Source organism: Asparagus officinalis, chromosome 8 (assembly GCF_001876935.1).
Source record: "Asparagus officinalis chromosome 8, Aspof.V1, whole genome shotgun sequence".
Classification (NCBI taxonomy): Eukaryota; Viridiplantae; Streptophyta; class Magnoliopsida; order Asparagales; family Asparagaceae; genus Asparagus; species Asparagus officinalis.
In genome coordinates, this window is record NC_033801.1 from 111,197,819 (window position 1) to 111,221,446 (window position 23,628).

Consider the following 23,628-nt stretch of genomic DNA (forward strand, 5'->3'; position numbering starts at 1 on the left):
GGAACTGATCATCCTTAATATGCATGATTATGACATCATTCTAGGAATAGATTGATTATCTAGAAATCATGCATCTATTCTATGTCGAGAGAAAAGTGTAGTGTTTAGAATTCTTGATCAATCAGAGTTTTGCTTTGAGGGCAGTAAGGTGTAAAAACCTATGCACATTATATCAGACCTTTAAGCTCATCGCACGTTGAGAAGCAGGTGCACTGATTTTCTAGCATCAGTGCAAGTCTTAAGCCAGAAAGAAGTTAGTCTGGATCAAATTCCTATCGTGCGTGAATTTCCTGATGTCTTTCCAAAAGATCTCCCCGAAATGCCACCCGATAGGGAAATAGAATTTTCTATTGAATTAGTTCCAGACACAAGTTTGATCTCAAAGGCCCCTTATAGAATGGCTCCAACAGAACTAAAAGAACTTAAGGAGTAGTTGCAAGAACTTCTGGATAAAGGGTTTATTAGACCTAGTGTTTCACCTTAGGGCGCACAATGTTATTCATGAAGAAGAAAGATGGAAGTATGCAGTTATGTATTGATTATCGAGAGCTCAATAAGGTGACTATACGGAATAAATATCCCTTACCAAGAATTGGCAATTTGTTCGACCAATTACAAGGAACTCAGTTGTTTTCCAAGATCGATCTACTATCGGGCTATCATCAATTGAAGATTAAGGCTGAAGACATTCCAATGACTGCATTTCATACTCGTTATGGTCATTATGAATTTCTTGTGTTAACATTCGGGTTAACGAATGCACCTGTATTTTTCATGGATCTCATGAATAGGGTGTTCAAACCCTTCTTAGATTATTTTGTGATGATATTTATAGATGATATCTTGATATATTCGAAGAACCAGAAGGAGCATGAGGAACATCTACGGTGTGTGCTCAGTGTTTTGAGAAAGGGAAAGCTCTATGCAAAATTTAAGAAGTGTGAGTTTTGGTTAGATAATGTGTCTTTTCTAGGACATGTTATTTCGAAGGATGGAGTCTCTGTAGATCCAGAAAAAAATTAAAGCAGTTGTGAATTGAAAAAGACCAACAAATGTTCATGAAATCCGTAGCTTTCTTGGCATGACAGGTTACTATCGGAGATTTGTAGAAGGATTTTTTCGTGTTGCCTCACCTTTGACCCGTTTGACTCAAAAGGGAATCAAATTTGTTTGGTCTGAATGATGCGGAATGAGTTTTCAAGAGTTAAGGAACAGACTAGTATCTGCACCAATTCTCACTATACCAATTGTAGGAGAAGATTTTATTGTTTATATCGATACCTCTCATAAAGGTTTGGGATGTGTGCTCATGCAAAATGGAAAAGTGGTAGCTTACGACTCCTAATAATTGAAACCTTATGAGCAAAATTATCCAACTCATGATTTAGAGTTGGCGGCTGTTATTTTTGCCTTAAAAATTTGGAGACATTATCTTTATGGAGTACATTGTGAAATTTATACTGATCACAAGAGTTTAAAATATATTTTTACTCAAAAAGAGTTGAACATGAGGCAAAGGAGATGGTTGGAGGTACTTAAAGATTATGATGTTAGTAATAATTATCACCTAGGGAAAGCAAATATAGTTGCTGACTCCCTTAGTCAAAAGAGTAATATAGATTGTCTCATTACTCGACAAAGGCATATATTAGAAGATTTGGATCGATTGAGAATTGAGATCCGATGTCAACAACCATCGTCCGAATTAAATAACATCCAGGTACAACCTGCTCTAGTTGATGAGATTAAGATTAACCAAAAAGATGACTTGGATTTGAAAGCCATCCGAAAAGGAGTGGAAGATGGTAAACAACCAGATTTTGTAATACACTGTGATGGATCCCTTAGGTTCAGAAATTGACTCTGTGTTCCGAGTAATCCAAAATTAAAGAAGAAGATTTTGAAGGAGGCTCATCGTTTTGGATATACAATGCATTCTGGTGGAACCAAAATATAGAAAGATTTGAAGGAGATATACTGGTGGAATAATATAAAGAGAGATATTAGCAAATATGTTTCATAGTGTGCAATATGTCAGCAAGTAAAACCTGAGCATTAGAGACCAGCCAGATTAACTCAAAATCTCGACATACCAATGTGAAAGTGGGAGAAAAGTATAATGGATTTTATCACAGGGTTACCAAGATCTGCAAGAGGTAACAACGTTATATGGGTCATAGTGGACCGTCTGACTAAGTCAGCTCAATTCTTACCAATCTATATGAAGTTTTCTTTGGAGAAGCTCGTACATTGCTAAAGTAGTCAGACTTCATGGTGTAGCCGTAGAGATAGTCTCTGATAGAGATCCTAGATTCGTAGCGGAGTATTGGAAAGGTGTGCCCAAAGTTCTTCAGAGTAAACTCTATTTTAGCACAGCATATCAAACAGATGGTCAATCAGAGAGAACAATTCAAACTCTTGAGGATATGCTAAAATGTTGTATCCTTGATTTGAAAGGATCATGAAAGGAGCATTTATCATTGGCAGAGTTTGTATATAACAATAGTTACCAGTCAAGCATTAAGATGGCACCGTATGAGGCTCTATGCGAAAGAAAATGTCGTTCACCTATACATTAGGATGATGTTGGAGAAAGAAAACTTCTTGGATCTGAGTTAGTGAAACAAGCTATAGACAAGATTTACTTAGTAAGAGAGCATATCCGAAATGCACAAAGTAGATAGAAGAGTTATGCTGATCGGAGGAAGAGAGACTTAGAATTTCAAGAAGGTGATCATGTATTTTTAAAGGTATCACCTAGAAGTGTGAAAAGATTTGGAATTCGAGGAAAGCTGAGTCCAAGATTTGTAGGACCGTTTAAAGTTCTTCAGTGAGTTGGTGAGGTTGTTTATATGTTTGCTTTACCGCCTACTTTGGCTGCAGTCCATCATGTGTTTCATGTATCTATGCTGAGGAAATTTATTCGAGATTCAGATCAAGTTATATAATTGGAACCTATAAGCTAAAAGAAAACTTAACATATGAGGAGCAACCGGAACGCATTGTAGATCAAAAGTAACAAGTGCTCAGGCGAGATAAAATTCGATACATGAAGGTTCAATGGAAGAATCACTCTGATAGAGAAGCAACTTGGGAGCTTGAAGAGGAGATGCAGCAGAAGTATCTTCAACTTTTTGAAAACTAAGGTACGTAAAGTTTCAAGGACGAAACTTATTTTAAGGTGGGGAGGATGTAAAGAACCATTTTTTTAATCATTTGAGAAATTAAAAAAATCAATGGTTTTGTAACTCTAGCTCTAACCCATGTTTCAATTGGGTAATTTAATGAGTTAAATATGATTAAATGTGATAGGAGTTATAGAATACAAGGGCACTTTGAAAACCCTAAGTAAATCAATCCATCATAGCTTCATGCACACAAACAAAAAGAGAAAGAAAGTGTTCTGGAAGAATCAGAGAAGGAAGAGGACGAATGCTAGCTTCTAAGAGGTTAGTTATTTTTGTTTTGGTTAGAAACATAAATAGAATAGATAAATAATAACCTTTTTCCGGCCATCGATGCTATCTCCGGCGACATCAGAAGAACTCCGGTCATCCACGGTCGTCGGTTTCATCGGTGGTGTCCTCTATGACCGCCGAACCCAAGAAAACCCATTTGGGTTCATAAGCAGTCAAAATGAAAGAGATAAGAGGAAGAAGAAAAGGAAAATTATTGCTAGACCCCTAGAAATACATATATTAGTTTCGAGTACAGAATCTTTGAAAAGGTGATTTTGTACAAAACCTAATTAATGGAAAGGTTTTCATTTTGACCCCTTTAAACTAGAAAAGTTGCTGTTAGGCCCAAGTTCTGTTAAAAAAGATAGAAATAAATTTTAGAAACCCCCTAGAAACTAGAAATATTAGTTTTATACCCAAAATAGTTTGAGTATGGAATCTTTAGTTTTTATGCATCTTGTATGATTATAGGTTTGATCTAGGAGTAGGTTCTTGGAGTACGGTTCTCCAAATTGTTATCAAATCTCTTGAGGTGAGTAGATTTCTTCTCATTAGTTATTTTCTATTATATATTATTTAAATGATAATTTTATTTTTGTGTTCTTCTCATTAGTTATTTTCTATTATATATTATTTAAATGATAATTTTATTTTTGTGTAGAGAAATTAGGGATCAGACATATTATTCTATTCATTTATAGTAATTGTTAACAAATTTGAATGTGATAGCTATTTATCTTTTTCAAGATAAATATTGTTTTGTATATGAGACTATTGAAAATATATCATTTTAAATTTACTATTCAAATGCATTATTTGAAGAGTTCTATTTTAAAAAAATTATTTATTCGTTTAAATTCATGAATATTCTATTTTCATGAAATTGATAAGAGAAAAGTTTGTAAAAGGGTTTAAGCATTTATATTTCTTTTTGTACAAGTGGAAATTATGACTGATACTTTGAGCGAAAAGAAAAGTGTTTTAAATATCAAAAATCCTTAGAAGTCCACTATGGATTGAAGTGATTTGTTTAATTAAGCCTACCATATGCTATTGAATGTACCGACCACTGTTAAAGTGGCCTTTTTGGCAAAAGTGAAGTGGTCTTTGGGCAACCTATGGTAGTGTTAGGTACATTCTATCTCTGGGTTAACTTATAGTGATTTGATGTGCAACCTATCGTAGCCTTAGTGTGACAACCGAGGAAGTTTTGCATGTGTGGGTTTAGATGGATAATTACGATTTTAGAAGTATATAAAGTTCATTCGTATTGTTTCATAATTTGTGAATATTCTTTTATGAGATATCACATCTATTCTTGGAAATTCCTCTTATTTGAAATATTATGTGTTTCTTAATCGTCTTTTTTTTACGATAGCTTATTTAAATTTTAGTATTGATAAATTCTTAAACTTGTCTGATCCGCTAATGATAAATTTAAATTTTAGTATTGATAAATTCTTAAACTTGTCTGATCCGCTAATGATAAGTTTTCTGCTCACTGAGTGTAAACTCACCTGATAAATTCTTAAACTTGTCTGATCCGCTAATGATAAGTTTTCTGCTCACTGAGTGTAAACTCACCCCGTTGTTTTTCAATCTTTTTCAGATAAAAATTAGATAGCTCTATCTGTATCTCAAAGCTTTGGAACTTGAGAAGGATCTTTTAGGGTGTTTGATGCTGAAAGTTAAAGTTATATGAGTCTTGCTACTATGCATATGTAATAAGAGTCTTTTGACTCATTAGAGTGAACTTGTTATAATATAGTTGTGCTCTGAGACTTCTCTATTTATCAATAAAGTTTTTTTAAAAAATTTTATTGTAATATGGAAGTGCACCGCAGGCTTAGCATGTGCTTTGTGCACGTGTTGCTATTGTCATGCATCTCAAAATAAGCTGTGCATTTTAGGGGCGTGACAGTCCTCCTATATAAGAAAATGTTGTGGGGGATGACATTTACAATGGCCATTGAGTTTATGCTTATGTTTCTATAGTTTTACTTTGACTGGGAGATTCAAACAATTATGAAACCTGATGATCTTGACATGAGTGAATCGTTAGAGATAGCCACAGGAAGAAAGTACGATCTATGCTTGGTTGCCAAACCTCAAAATTCATCATGATGATGGTAACTATAAATTTTAGTTGCCAGAATAAGGAACATAGCAGAGAAATTGGCTTGTTGGATAATAATGTGAGTTTGCTGAATTATCTGTAGATTTATAATCAAAAGTTTTCACATTTTGAACATTGTTAGCGTTGCTATGATTTTAGGGTGTTTTCGATATTAGTCTCTTAAATCTTTAATATTTTCAAATTAGACCTAAAATATTCATTTAATTTGCTATGAAAGTGTTGGGTTCGATTAATCCAACGAACTCATGTTGCTCAACCTACTTGTTTTTGGATTTGATTTAAAGTTGTCATCGATTCAAGTTAGGATCAGGATGCTAACCATATGGGCTGGTTAGATAGTTTCATGTTTATCAAGTTGGGTGGTTATCTTGAATATCTAAAGGATAAGATCGATCGGAGTGTAATCCCACGGTTGTGATTAAACAATAATGGGTAGAGTTAATCACAAATATCTATTTAAGGGTGGGAGTCCCTCCTCTGAACTGTACGCAGAAAAGAGATCAAATTCTCATCGTTGGCTACAGGAGGAGAGATGAGAAGATTTTCATTGTTTTCGACGGTGAACGATAACTTTAATCTGAATTTCTAGTTCAACTATTCATGTCTAGATCGTTAAATAATCCAACAATTGTATCAGAGCACAGTTTGTGCATGAATTTTTTATCTAGAATTAAAGTTTCTATTTTTAGATTAAAATAAAAAAAATCTTTTTATTCTAGAAGTGATTATGGCTAGGTATAATCTGTGGCCTCTTTTGTCAAGCAATAGCTCTGCTCGTGATCACTATACATTCAAAGTGGGAAAATTGGTTTGGTAGCTCAGGATGAACAAAATAATCATGGCCGTCAAGGAATATCGTGGCCGCATGTTTATTGTCTTGTATGCCCGTAGAATATCAAAGGAATTTCTTCTTCTATTTGCTTTCTTCAACGTTGAACCCATGCCCACTGCGTCCATGGACGTGGCCATGGCTGCTCCTCGCGCGAAGAACGTCGTGGGGCGGGGTTGCGGCGGCGGCATGGTTGCAGTCGGCGGCGGCCATGGGCCCGCAGCGGAGGGTGGTGTGGGTGCTAGCGCGGCATCCTCTGGTAATGTAGGGTTAGGGTTTTAATTAATTAATTAATTAATTAGTAAATAATTAGATTAATTAGTATAATTAACTACTATTTATTATTTGAGTTATATAACCCTATACCCCATTAAGCCATAACCGATCCATTATTAAATAGACCCGACCCACTACAGTAATGGATTGGATCCATTAAAATTTTGACCCAACCCATTATGAAATGGGTCAGACCCATTAATTTCCAGACCTGACCCATTATAGTTTTGACCATTCATTTTGTTTTGGTCGTTACAGATCCGTTTTAAGTCTGATTTTGTCCCATAAATAGTCTTTGGAAAGATTATTCTGTGTACTTTTCAACTATACATTTTTTCTTTTCATTTTAAAAAGTTTTAATATAGAAATTTGGGCAATTCATAAAAAATTATTGTATGCACATAAAGATAATTGATTTACCCTGATTATATCCTTAATTCAGGTAGGTTAAATATTTGGGTTCATGATAAAATGGATTACAGTATTAGATCAATGTAGGTGTCTAAAAATACCTATAGGTGTCCGTACATAGTTCGAGGCAAAGAGAAGATGATGAACGTCATCATCCGAGTCAAGAAGGATTATCCAAGTGACCGAACGCGCTCGTCAGTCAGCTCGCACGCGTCAGTCAGCTCCAAGTGACCGAACGCACTCGTCAGTCAGCTCGCGCGTGTCAGTCAGCTCCTAGTGATCGAACGCGTTCATCAGTCAGCTTGCGCGCGTCGATCAGCTCCAAGTGACCGAACACACTCGTTAGTCAGCTTGCGCATGTCAGTCAGCCCCAAGTGACCGAACACGCGCGTCAGTCAGCTTGCGCTCATCAATCAGCAAAGCATACAAGTCAACAAAACAATTAAATACGAAAATCGGCAGAAAGTACAAGTCCGGGAAAGTCGGGAAACACCGAAAGAACTCAAACAAGGCTCGGAACTTACGTGGCGCACCTGTCACCTCTTGGTGACCTGCGGCCGCACGGGTCACCGTGGTCTGTCCCGCACCCAAAGCTGTTCAGAACGTCCAAAACGCATTTTTTGCTATTTTCACGGGATTTCTTCTATTTCAGAGGTTCCTAACTACCTAGATATCATCTCCAAACGTGGTTATACGGTTGTCAACTAAGGATAAGGCCAAATCCATCGTTCTTATCTGAAAACCCCCCAACCGAAGCCTATAAATACAGGCCTAGGGGTTCATTTTACGGGGGTGGAATTTTATCAAGAGGGCGAGGTGCTGCTGGATTGAGGAGTCAAAGGAGCACGAATTTACAGCGAAAGAAAGTTAGATCCCGGCGAACTTCAATATAAAGAGGAAGGCTTTCGAAGGATCTGGACCCGTAATCCCCCCCGTCCATTTCTTGAGATTAGGCTTGGTCTTAATCTCAAGAAGAGCTACTGATTTCGCTTGGTCGATTTCAGTGCTTCAAGCGAATACTTCCTTGGTGAAGTAGGAGCTCTGTCAATTTTTTGACAATTGGATCTGATCCGCGGTCGTCCATGGATATCAACATCCCCAGCACAGGCGAAGACCCCACGCAAGTAAGAGTTGATAAACAGTTCTTGTATTTATTTTTTAGAAAGTTGTAATCTTTATTTTTGTTGTTTGAATTTATTGTAAACGATCAAAGTTGTAATGAACTCGATAATGAAGACTACTTTTGACGAAAATAAACTAGCGACCACAGTGGGAGCCGACATCCTTTCTACGAAGGTTGATGTGTCGTAACCTCGGATCCTCATCCCGGTTGAAGAAGAGGTCGAATATGAGTTCGACCAGCAGAAGTACGAGGAGTACTTTTCCTCCTCTTCTAGATCCGTATCTCCTCGCAAATCCAGGAAGGTCCACTGGTCTTCAGATTTGAAGACCCAAGAAGATCTCTGCGTCGATGCCTCTACAGTTGCACATCGTAACGCTTCTCCAGCGTCCAATGAGGCCGGATCTACAGATCTGAATCCTCCCTCCATCAAGGAGTCAATTGTTGAAGGCGCGCCAATTCTATCAAAGAGGGCACGCCAAAGGCAACGCCAACGACTTGCGCGCCAACTTGTTAAGGCTTTGGAGCCAATTGACGAGATTCGCTACGAAGCGAATCTAAAGTCTAGAAGGCGACAACCGCCACAACAACGGGCGAACAACCCCTCCTCCTCTGAACCAGTGAAGAATGAATGGGCCCGCGTCAAAAGGACCCGCTCAACTCTTCAGGAGCGAATTCAGAAACATCGCGCATTGCTTGCGCATGCAAGAATCCTTATGCAAGAAGCTAAAAAATTGCAGAAGGAAGAAGTGAAAAAGAAGTCACCAAGACTGCACAAAGTATGGAGGTCAAAGTCCAAGACGGCGGCCGAAAAGATCAAAAAATACTAGTCACTCAAGTCTGACCCTCTAAGCCTCGGATCACTCAAGTCTGACCCTCCAAGCCGCGGGTCACTCAAGTCTGACCCTCCAAGCTACGGGTCACTCAAGTCTGACCCTCCTAGCCACAGGTCACTCAAATCTGACCCTCCAAGCCGTGGGTCACTCAAGTCTGACCCTCCTAGCCGCGGGTCACTCAAATCTGTCCCTCTAAGCCGCGGGTCATTCAAGTCTGACCCTCCTAGCCGCGGGTCATTCAAATCTGACCCTCCAAGCCGCGGGTCACTCAAGTCTGATCCTCCTAGCCGTGGGTCACTCAATTCTGACTCTCTAAGCCACGGGTTACTTAAGTCTGGCCCTCCTAGTCGCGGGTCACTCAAGTCTGACCCGCTCAACCGCGGGTCACCAAGGTCTGGCCCGCATCAGGGCCAAGACAGGAGACATTCTGCACCTATTTTTCCGATTCCATCGAGTTTCGCCCCTACTTCAATTGATCTCGTGCCTCCAGTAGTGCTACCCGACAACGTGGATTTGTCCCGATTTAAGATCACAGATCGCCTTGGTTCTTCACACGATGATTGAGGTAAAGCTCCAGTCAGAGAGCGCTTGGGCCCATTGAATGAATCTCGAGCGGTTTATCAGGCTGGGGGTCGTAATCATCCTCCTAAGCAGTGGAAGAGATCACATGATGGGAAAATCCCTGTAACTGACCGCATTGGATTGTGTGTCAAAGTCCAGGAGCCTGTCGAGATCCTACGCTCACAAAAACGTAGCCTCAAACATATGACTCCTAAAGATGCTAACAAAGCATTGAATTTCTAGAGGAAAGCGTACTCGTCTGACAACGACGTTATACCTGGGGGGTCGTGCCAACACACAAAGGGTTGCTCCGGTCATTAGACCGATGAGTTATACTATCGGGCTGGGGGTACGAACAACTCTCGGAAAAGGAGTAACCGAGAAGCGGACTCTCATTGTCCGTATGCCAAAATTATCAGGGCAGTATTATCAGTGTGTAGCTTCCCCAAGATTGCTCCGCAAAGGGTCTCGGTATTGTAGAGGATCTCCGACGAAACGGCTAAATCTAAGCCAAAGTATTTCTGCAAGAAACGATCGGTCGTTCAAGGTGACGAACTTCCAGAAGTCACAGTTAATATGGCTGACAAGGGAAAGTTGATTCGACCTTCTAGTTCTGACCCCCTCGTATCGCATCATCTAACTCGGCTACGCGCAGGGACTACTAGACGTAGGGACTATCAGAGGATGAATAGAGGGTTATCCTCGGATGATGAAGTATCAGATGCTAACTCTACAGTCGCTGCTGATAATACGGTATCCAGCCCAGGACAATCCCACGAGGTGTTTATGATCAATACCGAGCAAATGACCAAAATCATCGAGGATGCCTTAGCCAAGCAAAAAGAGAACTTCAAGTTCGAAATGGAAATGGCTATGCTGCGGATGAGGGAAGAGCATGACCAACAGATTCGGGCCTTATCTAATCAAATTGGTGAATCTAGTCGTCACAATAATGCCTACCGTATAGGTGACGATTCAGACATGGACGAACACCTTGATGCAGATAACCCTCCTGTTGATCAAAACATTGGGGGTGGCCCCACTAAAGGTAACGACGCTGGGGGTGGTCTCACCGAAGATAACAATGCCGGGGGTGGCCACGTTGCTCCTCTTAGAAATCGTCCAAAGCATGATACAAATGAGGACGAGAAGATGAAAGATCTCGAGAGTAAAATCAACGCTCTAATGTCTGCTCGAGAGGTGAAGAAGACTGATATTCTGTGTCCTTACCCAAGAGAGTGGGAGTCGATCCCGTATTCGGTAAAGTTTAACCTAATTAACTTCACGCTGTTTGACGGGAAGGGTTCGCCCACTCAGCACCTGATCTACTTCAATTCCCACTTGGGCATAATCTCCGACAATAAAGCATTGATGGCTCGGTCATCCATTGGCACCCTTCGCGGGCCCGCCTTCGATTGGTACCGTCGTCTCAAGCTTGGAAGCATCAACAGCTGGGATGACCTGGAGAACCTGTTCCTCGTTCACTTCTTTGATGATGACGCCGAGGTGTCAATCGGGACACTCTTTGATGAGAAACAGGAATACGACGAGATGGTCGACCACTTCGTCAAACACTTCCGGAATAAGGCGATGAACTACCGAGATCCGATCACAGAGGACTTCATCCTCCAAACCTGTCACAACAACCTCTCTTTGGACGTGTTAGAAGTTATGGGAGTAGCACCTTCCAATACCTGGAAAGAGTTGAAGGTGCGCGGAGAGCGGGCCGAACGCTTCCTCAGAAGGAAGAAAGCTGAAAGAAGCAAACAGACGGCTAACCTTCCGAACTCGAGCTTCGTCTCCCGTGGTAAAGGGAAGGCCCCTGCAGCTGCTGTTGATGCTAATCAGACGTCACAACAACAATCCCGGAGACAGCAAAAGACTCCGGATCTGAGACTCCAAAAAGAGTACTCCTTCAAGGATGAAGATGTTCTAGCCATTTTCGAGTCCTTCCTTAAAAATAACAAGATCAAGCTACCACCTATCGCAGATCAGGAGGAAGCCGACAATACTTCGGATCTAAACTATTGTGCGTACCATAGGAGGGTCCTTCATCCTACCAAGGCTTACTTTACTCTCAAAAATAGCATCCAAACCTTGGTTGAAGCTGGTGTTATAACGCTAAATTAAGCCGAATGACACTCCGAAGAGTATACAAGTATAAACTGCTTCTCAATACTCCAACAGGTATATGAGTCTAAACTATTTTATTTCTTTTATGGGAAGTTCCTGGAGAGTGTCATGCCTGATATTCTTAAGGATAACCTGGTCATCCAACTAAGTATAATGTTAGACCCGGTTTCGTAAAGAAAGCTGGGGGTGGATGATTCATGTAACGGGAAGTTCTCGGAAGAATGCTATATGGTGTATTCTTAAGGATAACTCGATCACTACAAAGAAGTGATAAATGAGAAACTCCCACTCGGACTCTGAATGTTCAAGGGTGAAACACATCTCATTGTCGGGATCAATTCCACCAACTTCCAAGCACTCTTTTGCTGAGATGAGATTTGATCACTTCGTTAGATCAATCTTCCCTCACAAAAAAACTCTCACTGGTGTTGACGATTTACAATCTTCTAGCACAAAATCCCTCATTGGTCAAATTAATTGACGGTGGGTCCACTAAAAAATCTTTTCTGGTTTAATCCACTCAAAATCCTGCTACATCTGTGCACTTAACACTTCCATTGTTAGAGTCCGAACATAATGCTTAGAATTTTGATCTGTCAATCTTTGACGAATTGTTAAACCCCTTCGTGTTAAGTTCTTATCACTTAACACCAAGAACCCCCACTGAGTGATTGGTATAAGTCAACACTCGCATAGTGATCTGTACTCCCACTCCCACTGTCTACCTGGTCAAACCTTCCTACAGTTATGACCACAACCAAAATCTCCTCTCGATTCCTCCAATGAACTAGAGGTCCACGAATCAAGTGATCAACCCTTCCTACAGTTAGGATCGTCTCAAACCTCCCATTTGGTCAAACCTTCCTACAGTTAGGGCCAAAGCCAAAATCTCCTCTCGATTCCTTCCATGAACGAGAGGTCCACTTTCAAATCGAGTGATCAAACCTTTCTATAGTTAGGGTCGCCTCAAACTCCTATTTGGTCAAACCTTCTTACAGTTAGGACCACAACCAAAATCCCCTCTTGATTCCTCCAATGAACGAGTGGTCCACGAATCGAGTGATCAAACCTTCCTACAGTTAGGGTCACCTCAAACTCCCGCTTGGTCAAACCTTCCTACAGTTAAGATCAAAACCATAATTCACTCTCGATAAATGAGAAATTCATCTTTAGTTTGGTAATCAAACCTTCCGATAGTTAGGATTATCCGAATCTTTTTAATTCTCGGAGTAGAGATCTCACTCTTAGTTTCACCTTCCCGGATTCTTGAAGTGGAAATCCCACTTTGAGTTTTCTTTGTAACTGGAGATAGAATATAAAATTATTCCTTTCGAGTATCGGGTTCGTCTTTGCCCTAAGAGAAGACACCATTTTTTTAACTCCTAAAATTTGTGTCTCGTATGTACGGGGAATTTTATCCCGAATCCTAAATAGGGATAAATCAACATCTAACACGCGTTTTCGGTTTAGTCTTTCACCGATTGAAGAAGGCACCAGAATCCAAATCTGGGAAATTTTATCCGAAAGTCTAAGTAGGGATAAGTCAACGCCTAACATGCGTTGTCGGTTAGTCCTTAATCGTAAAAAGAACAAAAGCCCACATATTCGATATTATAGCAGGTTGTTATTAATAACACCATAATCCGTTACTTACACGCGCGAGGAAGTTTATCCCGAAGCCTAAGTAGGGATAAGTCAGTGCCTAACACGTGTTACTGATTTAGTCTTTTACCGATTGAAAAATACACCAGAATCCAAGTCTGGGGATTTTTGTTCTAAATCCTAAGAAGGGATAAGTCAGCGCCTAATACGCGTTGTCGAGTAGTCTATTCCCGTAAGAAAAACGAAGTCTACGTATTCAATATCATAGCACTAAAAGAGTTAACTCTTTTAGCATAACGTTACATATAGAACGAACTTAAACAATCTGCATGCTAGTCCGACTTAAACGGTAGTCGCTAAAGGCTTATCAAATCCGTTGATGGTTGAGGGTTTGCCAAAAATCCTATAAATGTGAGAGTCATTGAGACACCATCTCTTGTCTCTAGACTTGAGGATCCAACAACTTCAGGATAAAATCTATATATGTAGATGAATTAGCTTTAACAGAGGGTTCTGCAACCCTAACATTTAGGATCGTCACGCTCCAATACCTTAAGAGCTTAAACTGTATAGACTCTAGTTAACGTACGAGTATAAACTATGTTAACACCAATCAACGTGCTACAACAAAGGTCAACACCAGACAACGCATTACTGTAAAGGTTGATGCCGGTCAACGCATCGATAATGTCGCCTAAATAAGGCTAAGGAAAAATTCTGGATTAAAGGATGATTCAGGGAGTTCAATTGCGATCTAGATATGAATTCCCGACGAAGATGATCAGTTCAACGTCAACTCAATGACACGAGCTATGTTCAGAAACTTACATACCAACTTCAGTTCAAGACTTCAACAACGATCAGACGATAAACGCAGCGCCGGAAGATCAAGAGCTGAAGCCAATTACAGGTCCTTTCACACCGACTGAAGGTTAGGCCTCTCACATCCAAAGCATTTTAGTCTCTTCGATAAAAGAATGAGTCTGAAATACTTTAGAGGGGGTACCTGTAGGCGTCAAAAAATGCCTATAGGTGTCCGCACGTAGCTCGAGGTAAAGAAAAGACGATGAACATCATCATCCGAGTCAAGAAGGATTATCCAAGTGACCGAACACGCTCGTCAGTCAGCTCACGCGCATCAGTCAGCTCCAAGTGACCAAACGGGCTTGTCAGTCAGCTCGTGCGCGTCAGTCAGCTCCAAGTGACCGAACGCGCTCATCACTCAGCTCGGGCGCGTCGGTCAGCTCCAAGTGACCGAACGCGCTCATCAGTCAGCTCGCACACGTCAGTTAGCTCCAAGTGACTGAACACGCTCGTCTGTCAGCTCGTGCTCATCAATCAGCGAAACGTACAAGTCAACAAGACAACCAAATATGCAAATCGGCAGAAAGTACAAGTCCGGGAAAGTCGGGAAACACCGAAAGAACTCAAACAAGGCTCGGAACTTATGTGGCACACCTGTCACCTCTTGGTGAGCCGCGGCCGCGCGGGTCACCATGGTCTGTCCCGCGCCCAAAGCTGTCCAGAACGTCCAGAACGTCCAAAACATGTTTTTTGCTATTTTTACATGATTTCTTCTGTTCCAGAGGTTTCCAACTATCTAGATATCATCTCCAAACATGGTTACACGGTTGTCAAAGAGGATAAGGCCAAATCCATCGTTCTTCTTCGAAACCCCTCCAACCGAAGCCTGTAAATACATGCCTAGGGGCTTATTTCACGGGGATGGAATTTTATCAAGAGAGCGAGGTGCTGCTGGATTGAGGAGTCAAAGGAGCATGAATTTACAGTGAAGACAAGTCAGATCCCAGCGAACTTCAACATAAACAGGAAGGCTTTTGAAGGATTTGAACTCGTATTTCTCCCGTCCGTTCCTTGAGATTAGGGTTGGTCTTAATCTCAAGAAGAGCTACTGATTTCGCTTGGTCAATTTTAGTGCTTCAAGCGAATACTTTCTTAGTGAAGTAGAAGCTCTGTCAATTTTTTGGCAACCGGATCTGATCCGCGATCGTCCACGGATATCAACATCCCCGGCACAGGTGAAGACCCCACGCAAGCAAGAGTTGATAAACAATTCTTGTGTTTATTTTCTAAAAAGTTGTAATCTTTATTTTTGTTGTTTGAATTCATTGTAAATGATCAAAGTTGCAATGAACTCGATAATAAAGACTACTTTCGATGAAAACAATCAACCTATAGGATTAAGGTAGATTAGTAAAACAGTCACTTAGAAATTATGGTAGAGTAGGTTAGTGTCTTGCCTAAAGGTGACTAACCTATAATACCCTAATTTTCTAAGGTTGAGTTTAGTCTCATTTTGGACTGGAAGGTTGCACTTACATGTGGATGGACTACTAGTCTTGCCCAAAGGTGTCTAGGAAATCCCCTACATGATAAGTTGTGCAGGATAGTTGAAACAGGTCAGTAAGAGGAGAATAATCCTATTGCTCACAGGTTAGGAAGTATTCAAATCAACCCGACGCTGTGTAGGCTAGTATTGTAGGTGATTACATATCACATTTGGGGTGCGAATAGCATGTCAAATCACTTGCCCAAAGGTGTGATGAGATGATGCACCCGTCTGTCCGTAGAGTGGAAGGTTGCATACGTAAAACACTCTGACCCATCCATTCTAACCCTAAATTGGATATGGAGATATTAAAGTTAATAAAATTAAAGGTCTCATTTGATTTATACATCCATGGTTTACTACAGATGGACGAACAGTTTATCCAGAAGCATCTGATTGGGATTAAGCCCCTCACCAGTTCTAACTATGGCAACTGGAAGATGTAAGTTGAAATAGTACTTGGATGTCTTGACTACGACTATGTTCTCACTGAAGATAAGCCAGAAGAGTATGATGAGTCATCAAGTCTATCTAAAAAGAAATCTCATGCTAAGTGAATCAAAGCCAACAAGCTTGCAATGCTGATCAATAGAGCATCGGTGGACCAGATTATTCGTGGAGGGATTCCGGCTTGCCAAACTGCTAAGGAGTTGCTTGAGACTATCAAGAAGTAGTTTGAGGAATCCGTTAGAGCGAGACAGTACAGTTATCTGGTCAAACTCATTAATATAAAATATGATGGAAGTGGTAATGTTCGTCAGCATATTTTGAAGGTCTCTCAGTTGAACATTCGTCTCAGGGAGTTGGGACTTCAATTAGAGGATGATCTGATGGTTTATTTTACAGTTGCTTCTCTACCAAGTAAATTTGACACTTTTAAGGTAAACTACAGTTCTCAAGGCAGGAAATAGGACTTGAATGAGCTTATTGTTGTATGTGTTGCTGAGGAAGAGTGGCTAAAAACAGGAAAAGTTGAGATGGCAAATCTGGCACATGATAAGTTTGAACCAAATATGGCAGGAAAGAAATCCTTTAAGAATCAAGGGCACAATAAGGGGAAGAAGTTTTTTGGTAATTTTTCCACTGTTTCTAGCACTTCTTCAGCAAGAGAAAAGGTTAAATGTTTCTTCTGCAAGAAACATGATCATATGAAGAGAGACTGTCTGAAGTATAAGCAGTGGTTGAAGAAGAAGGGAGGTAGGGATTTAGTTCATGTTTGTTATGAAACAAATTTAGTTGATGTTCCCTTAAATTCTTGGTGGATTGATTCTGGTTCCTCTGTGCACATTTCAACTTCATTATAGGGAATAATCCATAGTCGGAAGGCAAGGGAAAATGAGCAGTTGTTTTTGGGAAACTCACAGCCTTTGGAGGTGGAGCTCGTTAGGACTTTCAGTCTGCGTTTGGATTCTGGCGTTTTCTTAGTTTTATCAAACACTTTCTATGTACCTTCTATGAGAAGGAATCTTATTTCAGTTTCTAGACTTTCTGGATCTGGTTATAGCTATGTTTTCGAGAATAATTATGTTTCTATAAGAAAAGGTTTGGATGTTATCTAACATGGTTTCTTAATTAACGGTCTTTATAGATTAAATAAGGATGCATCTTTTTCTTCCCCTCTCTGTATGTCTAAGAATTCATCTTCTTCTGGTACAAAACGTCCTAGGCTTAATAGCAATTCTTCCATACTTTAGCACTGGAGATTAGGACAAGCTTCAAGAAAGCGTTTGAAATCCTTAGTAAAGTCTGGTGTTCTTGAACAGTTAGATTTCTCTAATTTTAGTACTTGTGTTGACTATATCAAGGGAAAGATGACTAAATTGAGAAAATTTGAAGCCTCCAAGAGTGAAGGTCTCCTTGACCTCATTCGTACAAATATTTGTGGACCTTTTCCCATTCCCTCTCATGGTGGTCAGTGATACTTCATCTCCTTCATAGATGATTTTTCGCGTTATGCCTATATTTTTCTTCTTCACCACAAATATGAGGCACTGGATGTTTTTAAGATCTTTCAAGCTGAAGTTAAAAAAAACATTTAGAAAGAAAGATTAAATCTGTGCGTTCTAATCGAGGTGGGGAATTCTATGGTAAAAGCAATCTGGATGGCACAAATCATGGTCCCTTCATTGAGTACTTGAGGTCACAAGGCATTATTCCTTAGTATACTCTCCCAGGTTCTCTGCAGCAAAATAGAGTAGATGAAAGAAGAAATCGTACTTATCAAGATGTTGTTTGTAGCATGATGAGTCATTCAGATTTGCCTGGAAGTTTTTGGGGTGAGGCATTGAAGACAGTTATATATATCATCAATCGTCTCCCTTGTAAGATGGTAGCTGAGACCGCGTTCAAGCTTTGGACTGGCAGGGATCCTAGTCTTGGTCATCTGTGTGTTTGGGGATGTCCAGCGGAGGCGCGGCTTTATAATCCAGACATTAAGAAATTAGAAACCCGAACAGTGTCGTGTCACTTTATCGGCTATCCTGCAAGATCTAAGGGCTACAGGTTCTATTGTTCTTCTCGGTCTACCTAGTTCTTCGAGACACAACATGCTGAGTTTCTGGAAGACCCTAATGCTTCTTCAGAACATCGTGGTCTGAGTTTTGAGGAAATTTTAGAAGATGAACAGTCGTTTCAGCTATTAGAAACCATCTCTAGATTCCCTACTCTTCCAGATAGCATTCCACCTTCTCCCCCAGTTCAAGAAATCTTTAAACCTGCGGAAGAGCCACAACCTGTTAGAAGATCCTCTAGAGTCAGAAGATCAGTCATACCTGATGACTATGAGGTCTATCTTCAGGAAAGTGGATGCATTGATCCAGAATCTGATGATCCCTCATCATACTCAGAAGCAAGAGACAACATTCATGCATCTAATTGGCTGAAGGGTATGGAAGAAGAGCTTCAGTCAATGGAAAAAAACTTTGTTTGGGAGTTGGTACCTTTGCCGAACAAAGCTAGAGCGATGAAATGCAATGGGTCTTCAAGACCAAAAGGGATTCTAAAGGAAACATTGAAAGATTCAAGGCCAGGCTAGTGGCCAAGGGTTTCAAGCAGAGAGAAGGGATTGACTACATCGACACTTTTTCTCCAGTATCTAAGAAAGATTCTCTCAGGATAGTTCTTGCTCTCATCGCCTATTTTGATCTTGAGCTCCATCAGATGGATGTCAAGATGGCATTCTTGAATAGAGATCTGAATGAGGAAATCTTTATGGTGTAGCCTGAAGGGTTTGTAGTTAAGGGAGATATGGTCTGCAGATTGAAGAAGTCAATATATGGTCTCAAACAGGCTTCTAGACAGTGGTACTTCAAATTTCATCAAGTAATAATATCAAATGGCTTACGAGAGAATCCTATCGATCGCTGCATATACCTCAAAATCAATGGGAGCCGATTCCTCATTCTAGTATTTTATGTAGATGATATATTACTTTCCAACAACGATATTCATCTCCTACATAAAACTAAGGATTTTCTTTCGAGGCATTTCGATATGAAAGACCTCGGAGATGCTCATTATATTTTGGGCATCAAGATCCACAGAGATCAGACTAAAGGCTTGTTGGGCTTATCTCACAGGACTTATATTGAGAAAGTCCTTCAGCAATATGATATGAAGTTTTGTGCACCAGGTGAAGCCCTAGTTGTTAAAGGAGATATGTTCAACAAATCTTAATGTCCGTGAAATGAAGTTGAGCGTAGGCTCGTGAATTCTGAGGAGTATGTCTATGCAGTTGGCAGTCTAATGTATGCGGTGTCATGCATCAGGCCAGACATCAGTTATATCGTGGGAATATTATCATGCATCAGGCCAGACATCAGTTATATCGTGGGAATATTAGGCAGGTTTCAGCAAAATCCTGGTGTAGCTCATTGGAAAGCCAGACATCAGTTATATCGTGGGAATATTAGGCAGGTTTCAGCAAAATCCTGGTGTAGCTCATTGGAAAGTTGTAAAGAAGGTTTTGCGGTATTTACAGAGGACCAAGGATTTCATGTTGATCTATAGATGGTCTGAAAATCTAGAAGTCGTCAGTTATTTAGATTCAGATTTCGCATGATGTGCTGATAGCAGGAAATCAACATCAGGTTATATATTTTTGCTTGCTAGAGGAGCAGTTTCCTGAAAAAGTATCAAGCAGTCCTTAGTGACGATATCCATTATGGAGGCAGAGTATGTTGCTATTTTTGAAGCAACATTGCACGCCTCTTAGCTCAAGAATTTTATCAGTGAACTAAAGGTGGTGGATGTCATTCAGAGACCAGTAAAGTTGTATTGTGATAATCAAGCAGTCATATAGTTTGTAAAGAATAAGAACTTTTTCGGTGTGAAGTACTTGTTAGTCCTTGATAAGGTCGAACAAGGATTGATTGAGGTTCCTCATCTGCCGACTCAGTTGATGATTGTTGATCCCTTGACCAAGGGAATTTCTACAGGGCTCTTCAAGGAACATGTCTCCAGTATGGATGTCTTAGAGTCTTTCAATTCTACATCATCAGTGAGATTTAGTTGTCGTAGTAGTTTTGTTTTATTTTCAAGTACTATATTCTGGATTGCTTTGAGCTCATAAAGAAATTATTGTGCTGATTTTGTTACCAGTTTGATATTTTCAAGCATTGTGTTATTAGTCATTGTTGCTTGATATATATTTTTAAAGTAAAGAAAACTAAAGTTTTAAGTAAAGAGTTTTAAGTTAATCGTAAAGAAACTCGAATTAAAGATAGTGGTCCATAGAGTCATAGAGATTAAAGTAAAGAGACTCTTATATTTGTGCAGAAGCTGAATGTGATTGGACATCATATTTGAGGGTTTCGTTCTGGACTAAAGGTAATAGTTTTCAAATGGCGGATGCCGGTAAAAGTTTCAGAACGGTATACATGTTTGTGTATGTTGCAGAGGATACTTAAGGGCGTACATCGGATCTGACCATAAGGGATGTACAGCTCTATTACACTCCACTAAAACCACCATAAGGACAATGTATTTAGAACATTAGCGGTACTAGCGGTTGGACCGTGGAGTGACCTTGTGCCATATTAGAGCATATAGTATTTTCACGATCAACCATTAGTGGTACTTTTGTTTTAAGGAAAATATTTTGGAAACTATCCTAATTAGAATCATTACAACAAGTTGTTTTCCAAAATAAACGGGTGCGCACACGAATTTAAAAGTTTTCAAAAAAAATTAAATGTTTTTTAAATTTAAAATGAGGTATGTTGTGCCAAGTGGGAGATTTTTGGGTTCGATTAATCCAACAAACCCATGTGACCCAACCTACTCGTTTTTGGATTTGATTTAAAGTTGGCATCGATTCAAGTTAGGATCAGGACGCTAACCACATGGTCTGGTTAGATAGTTTCATATTTAGCAAGTTGGGTGGTTATCTTGAATATCTAAAGGATAGTATCGATCGGAGTGTAATCCCACGGTTGTGATTAAACAATGATGGGTAGGGTTAATTACAAATATCTATTTAAGGGTAGGAGTCTCTCCTCTCAACCGTACACAGAAAAGAGACCAAATTCTCATTGTTGACTACCGGAGGAGAGAGAAGAAGACTTCCATTGTTTTCGACGGTGAACGGTAACTTTAATCTGAATTTCTAGTTCAATTATTCATGTGTAGATCGTTAAATAATCCAACAGAAAGCTCACCCAAATCTTATAAGTTGTCTTAAAACTAGTCCCTCAAATCATTGAAAATTGTTATTAGGTTGACCAATGTTTATAAGTTATTTCTAGCTAATCCCTCCAATCAATTATGGAATTAAGTAACCGGATAAGAAATGGTGAACTGAATAACAATTTCAATGAATATTTAAGGGACTAATTATTTCAAAATATTAAAGATTTAGAAACTTTTCATCGAAACGCAATTTAAGGATTTACTTCCTTATTGATGTCACCTTCTAAAAAATTTAAGATTGTACTTTTTCCCCCATAAACACTGATTCCAGTAACTAGTGTCAAGGCGACATTTTGGTTAAAATTTCATTGAACAGCATTGTCGTTTGTAACGTACTGTCGTCAAAATGTCTATTTTAAAGAAATCGCATCTTAAATCTCATTGATAGAGCACAAGGGGAAGTGTGTCCCATACATGTATGCATGCACGCGCATGTGAGAGGGGAGGGGGGGATCTAACATATGAATAAGAATTTCATAGCCATAGATACCAAGAAACAAATAACATCAATCATATAACATATGAGTAACAATTTTAAAGCCATAGATACCAAGAAAGAAATAACATCAACCATGTCTCACACATGACAACTAAAATATAGCATTAAAAAATACTAATAAAAGCAATAGTAAACAAGAGAGCCATAATCTGTGTAAAACTTCAACTCATACTCCTATAATCTTCATAATTTGCTTCCAAGCTCAAAGTAATGATGAAAAGAGAGGACTTTGATAACACATGGAATCATAGGAGTTGTTGGCCGAGAGAAGGAAACTCAAGGCTTTGGCTGTTCATGTAAGTGTGGCAACTCAGGCTTTGGTAATTCAGGAAGTGGTGGAATCTCAGGCTTAGGAAGAGTTGGAATCTCGGGTAGTGGAGGTAAGTCGGGCTTTGGTAGTTCCGGAAGTGGTGGAAGTTCAGGTTTTGGAAGAGTTGGAATTTTGGGAAGTGGGGGTAACTCAGGTTTAGGAAGTTCAGGCAAAGGTGGTAATTCAACCTTAGGTACTGCTGGGGGAAGTGGGGGTAACTCAGGTTTAGGAAGTTCAGGCAAAGGTGGTAATTCAACCTTAGGTACTGCTGGAATCTCAGGTTTCGGTATAGTTGGTGCATCTAAGATTGGTGCTTCCTCGGTTTTAGCGGCGGTCGTTACCTTCGGTAAAGGTGGCACTTCAATCTTAGGTAACTCTGGTAGATCCTCGGTTTTAGCGGCGGTCGTTACCTTCGGTAAAGGTGGCACTTCAATCTTAGGTAACTCTGGTAGAGGAGGTAGTTCAGGTTTTGGAAGGGTTGGAATCTCAGGAAGTGGGGGTAACTCAGGTTTTGGAATTTCAGGCAAAGGAGGTAATTCAGGAATCTCGGGTTTCGGTATGGTTGGTATCTCGGGAAGTGGTGCTTCATCGGCTTTAGTGATGGTAGGTATCTTCGGTAAGTGTGGTGATTCAACTTTAGGCAACTCTGGTAGAGGAGGTAGTTCGGGCTTCGGGAGAGCTGGAATCTCAGGCAATGGAGGCAATTTAGGCTTTGGGAATTCAGGTAAAGGTGGGAATTCAGGCTTGGGCAGGTTTGGAATCTCAGGTACTGGAGGTAGCTCCGGCTTAGGGATTGTTGGAATTTCAGGTAATGGAGATTCGAGTAGAAGGCGAGCAGCTTCGCTCGTGAAGCTGCTCGTGATGAAGAGTGCAATGAGGAGACTCATAGAGAAGAAAGGAACTCTACGAGGCGAAGCCATTGTATTGTAGCAAGGAAATTAAGTTGTTTGATCTGGATTGAGTGATTGAGTGAATATTTATAGGTTCACTTGTTACATATCTTTTGACTTGGCTCAGAGTTAGGTTGGTTGTTGGCTTGCGGATGTGTGTGGTTAGAGTGAAGTGTTCAGGTATTAGCTCGTCCTTTCCTTCGTTCTACGGTTAGTTCATCTTCTTAGCACCAAAAACACGGAATCAAAGCAAGATGATATATAAAGGTAAAATTTATCAGAAAACTTCGCGTTTATGTTTGGGGTCTGCTCAGATAATCCCTCCAGACTTTCAAATGGCACAACCCCACCTGCATCCTCGACCGCCCCCCCCCCCCCCAAACCCCCAACCCCCAACCTCAAAAAATTTGTGGCGTAAATTTAATTTCATATGTGGGTGGGTAAACTTGGCCACGAGGGATATTTTTAGCCATGTACGCTAACGATTCATTTTGTGTTTGTGTGTGTAGTGCTGGGTATTTTGGTTTC

At 40.1% G+C, this 23,628-nt stretch overlaps 1 protein-coding gene across 2 annotated transcripts; it reads right to left on the reverse strand.

Moving 5' to 3' along the window:
* LOC109851225 (vegetative cell wall protein gp1-like) lies at positions 21,901 to 23,145 on the reverse strand. 2 transcript variants are annotated; one of them, XM_020421261.1, is made up of 3 exons: positions 22,597 to 23,145; positions 22,468 to 22,527; positions 21,901 to 22,398 (listed from the first exon to the last, which is right to left on the reverse strand). In XM_020421261.1, exons 1-3 carry the CDS (start codon positions 23,128 to 23,130, stop codon positions 22,177 to 22,179), a joined length of 816 nt encoding a protein of 271 aa, XP_020276850.1. In that variant the 5' UTR covers positions 23,131 to 23,145; the 3' UTR covers positions 21,901 to 22,176. The 2 variants fall into 2 exon arrangements, with proteins under 2 accessions (XP_020276850.1, XP_020276849.1); XM_020421260.1 differs by having other exon boundaries at positions 21,904 to 22,398; positions 22,468 to 22,551; positions 22,621 to 23,145.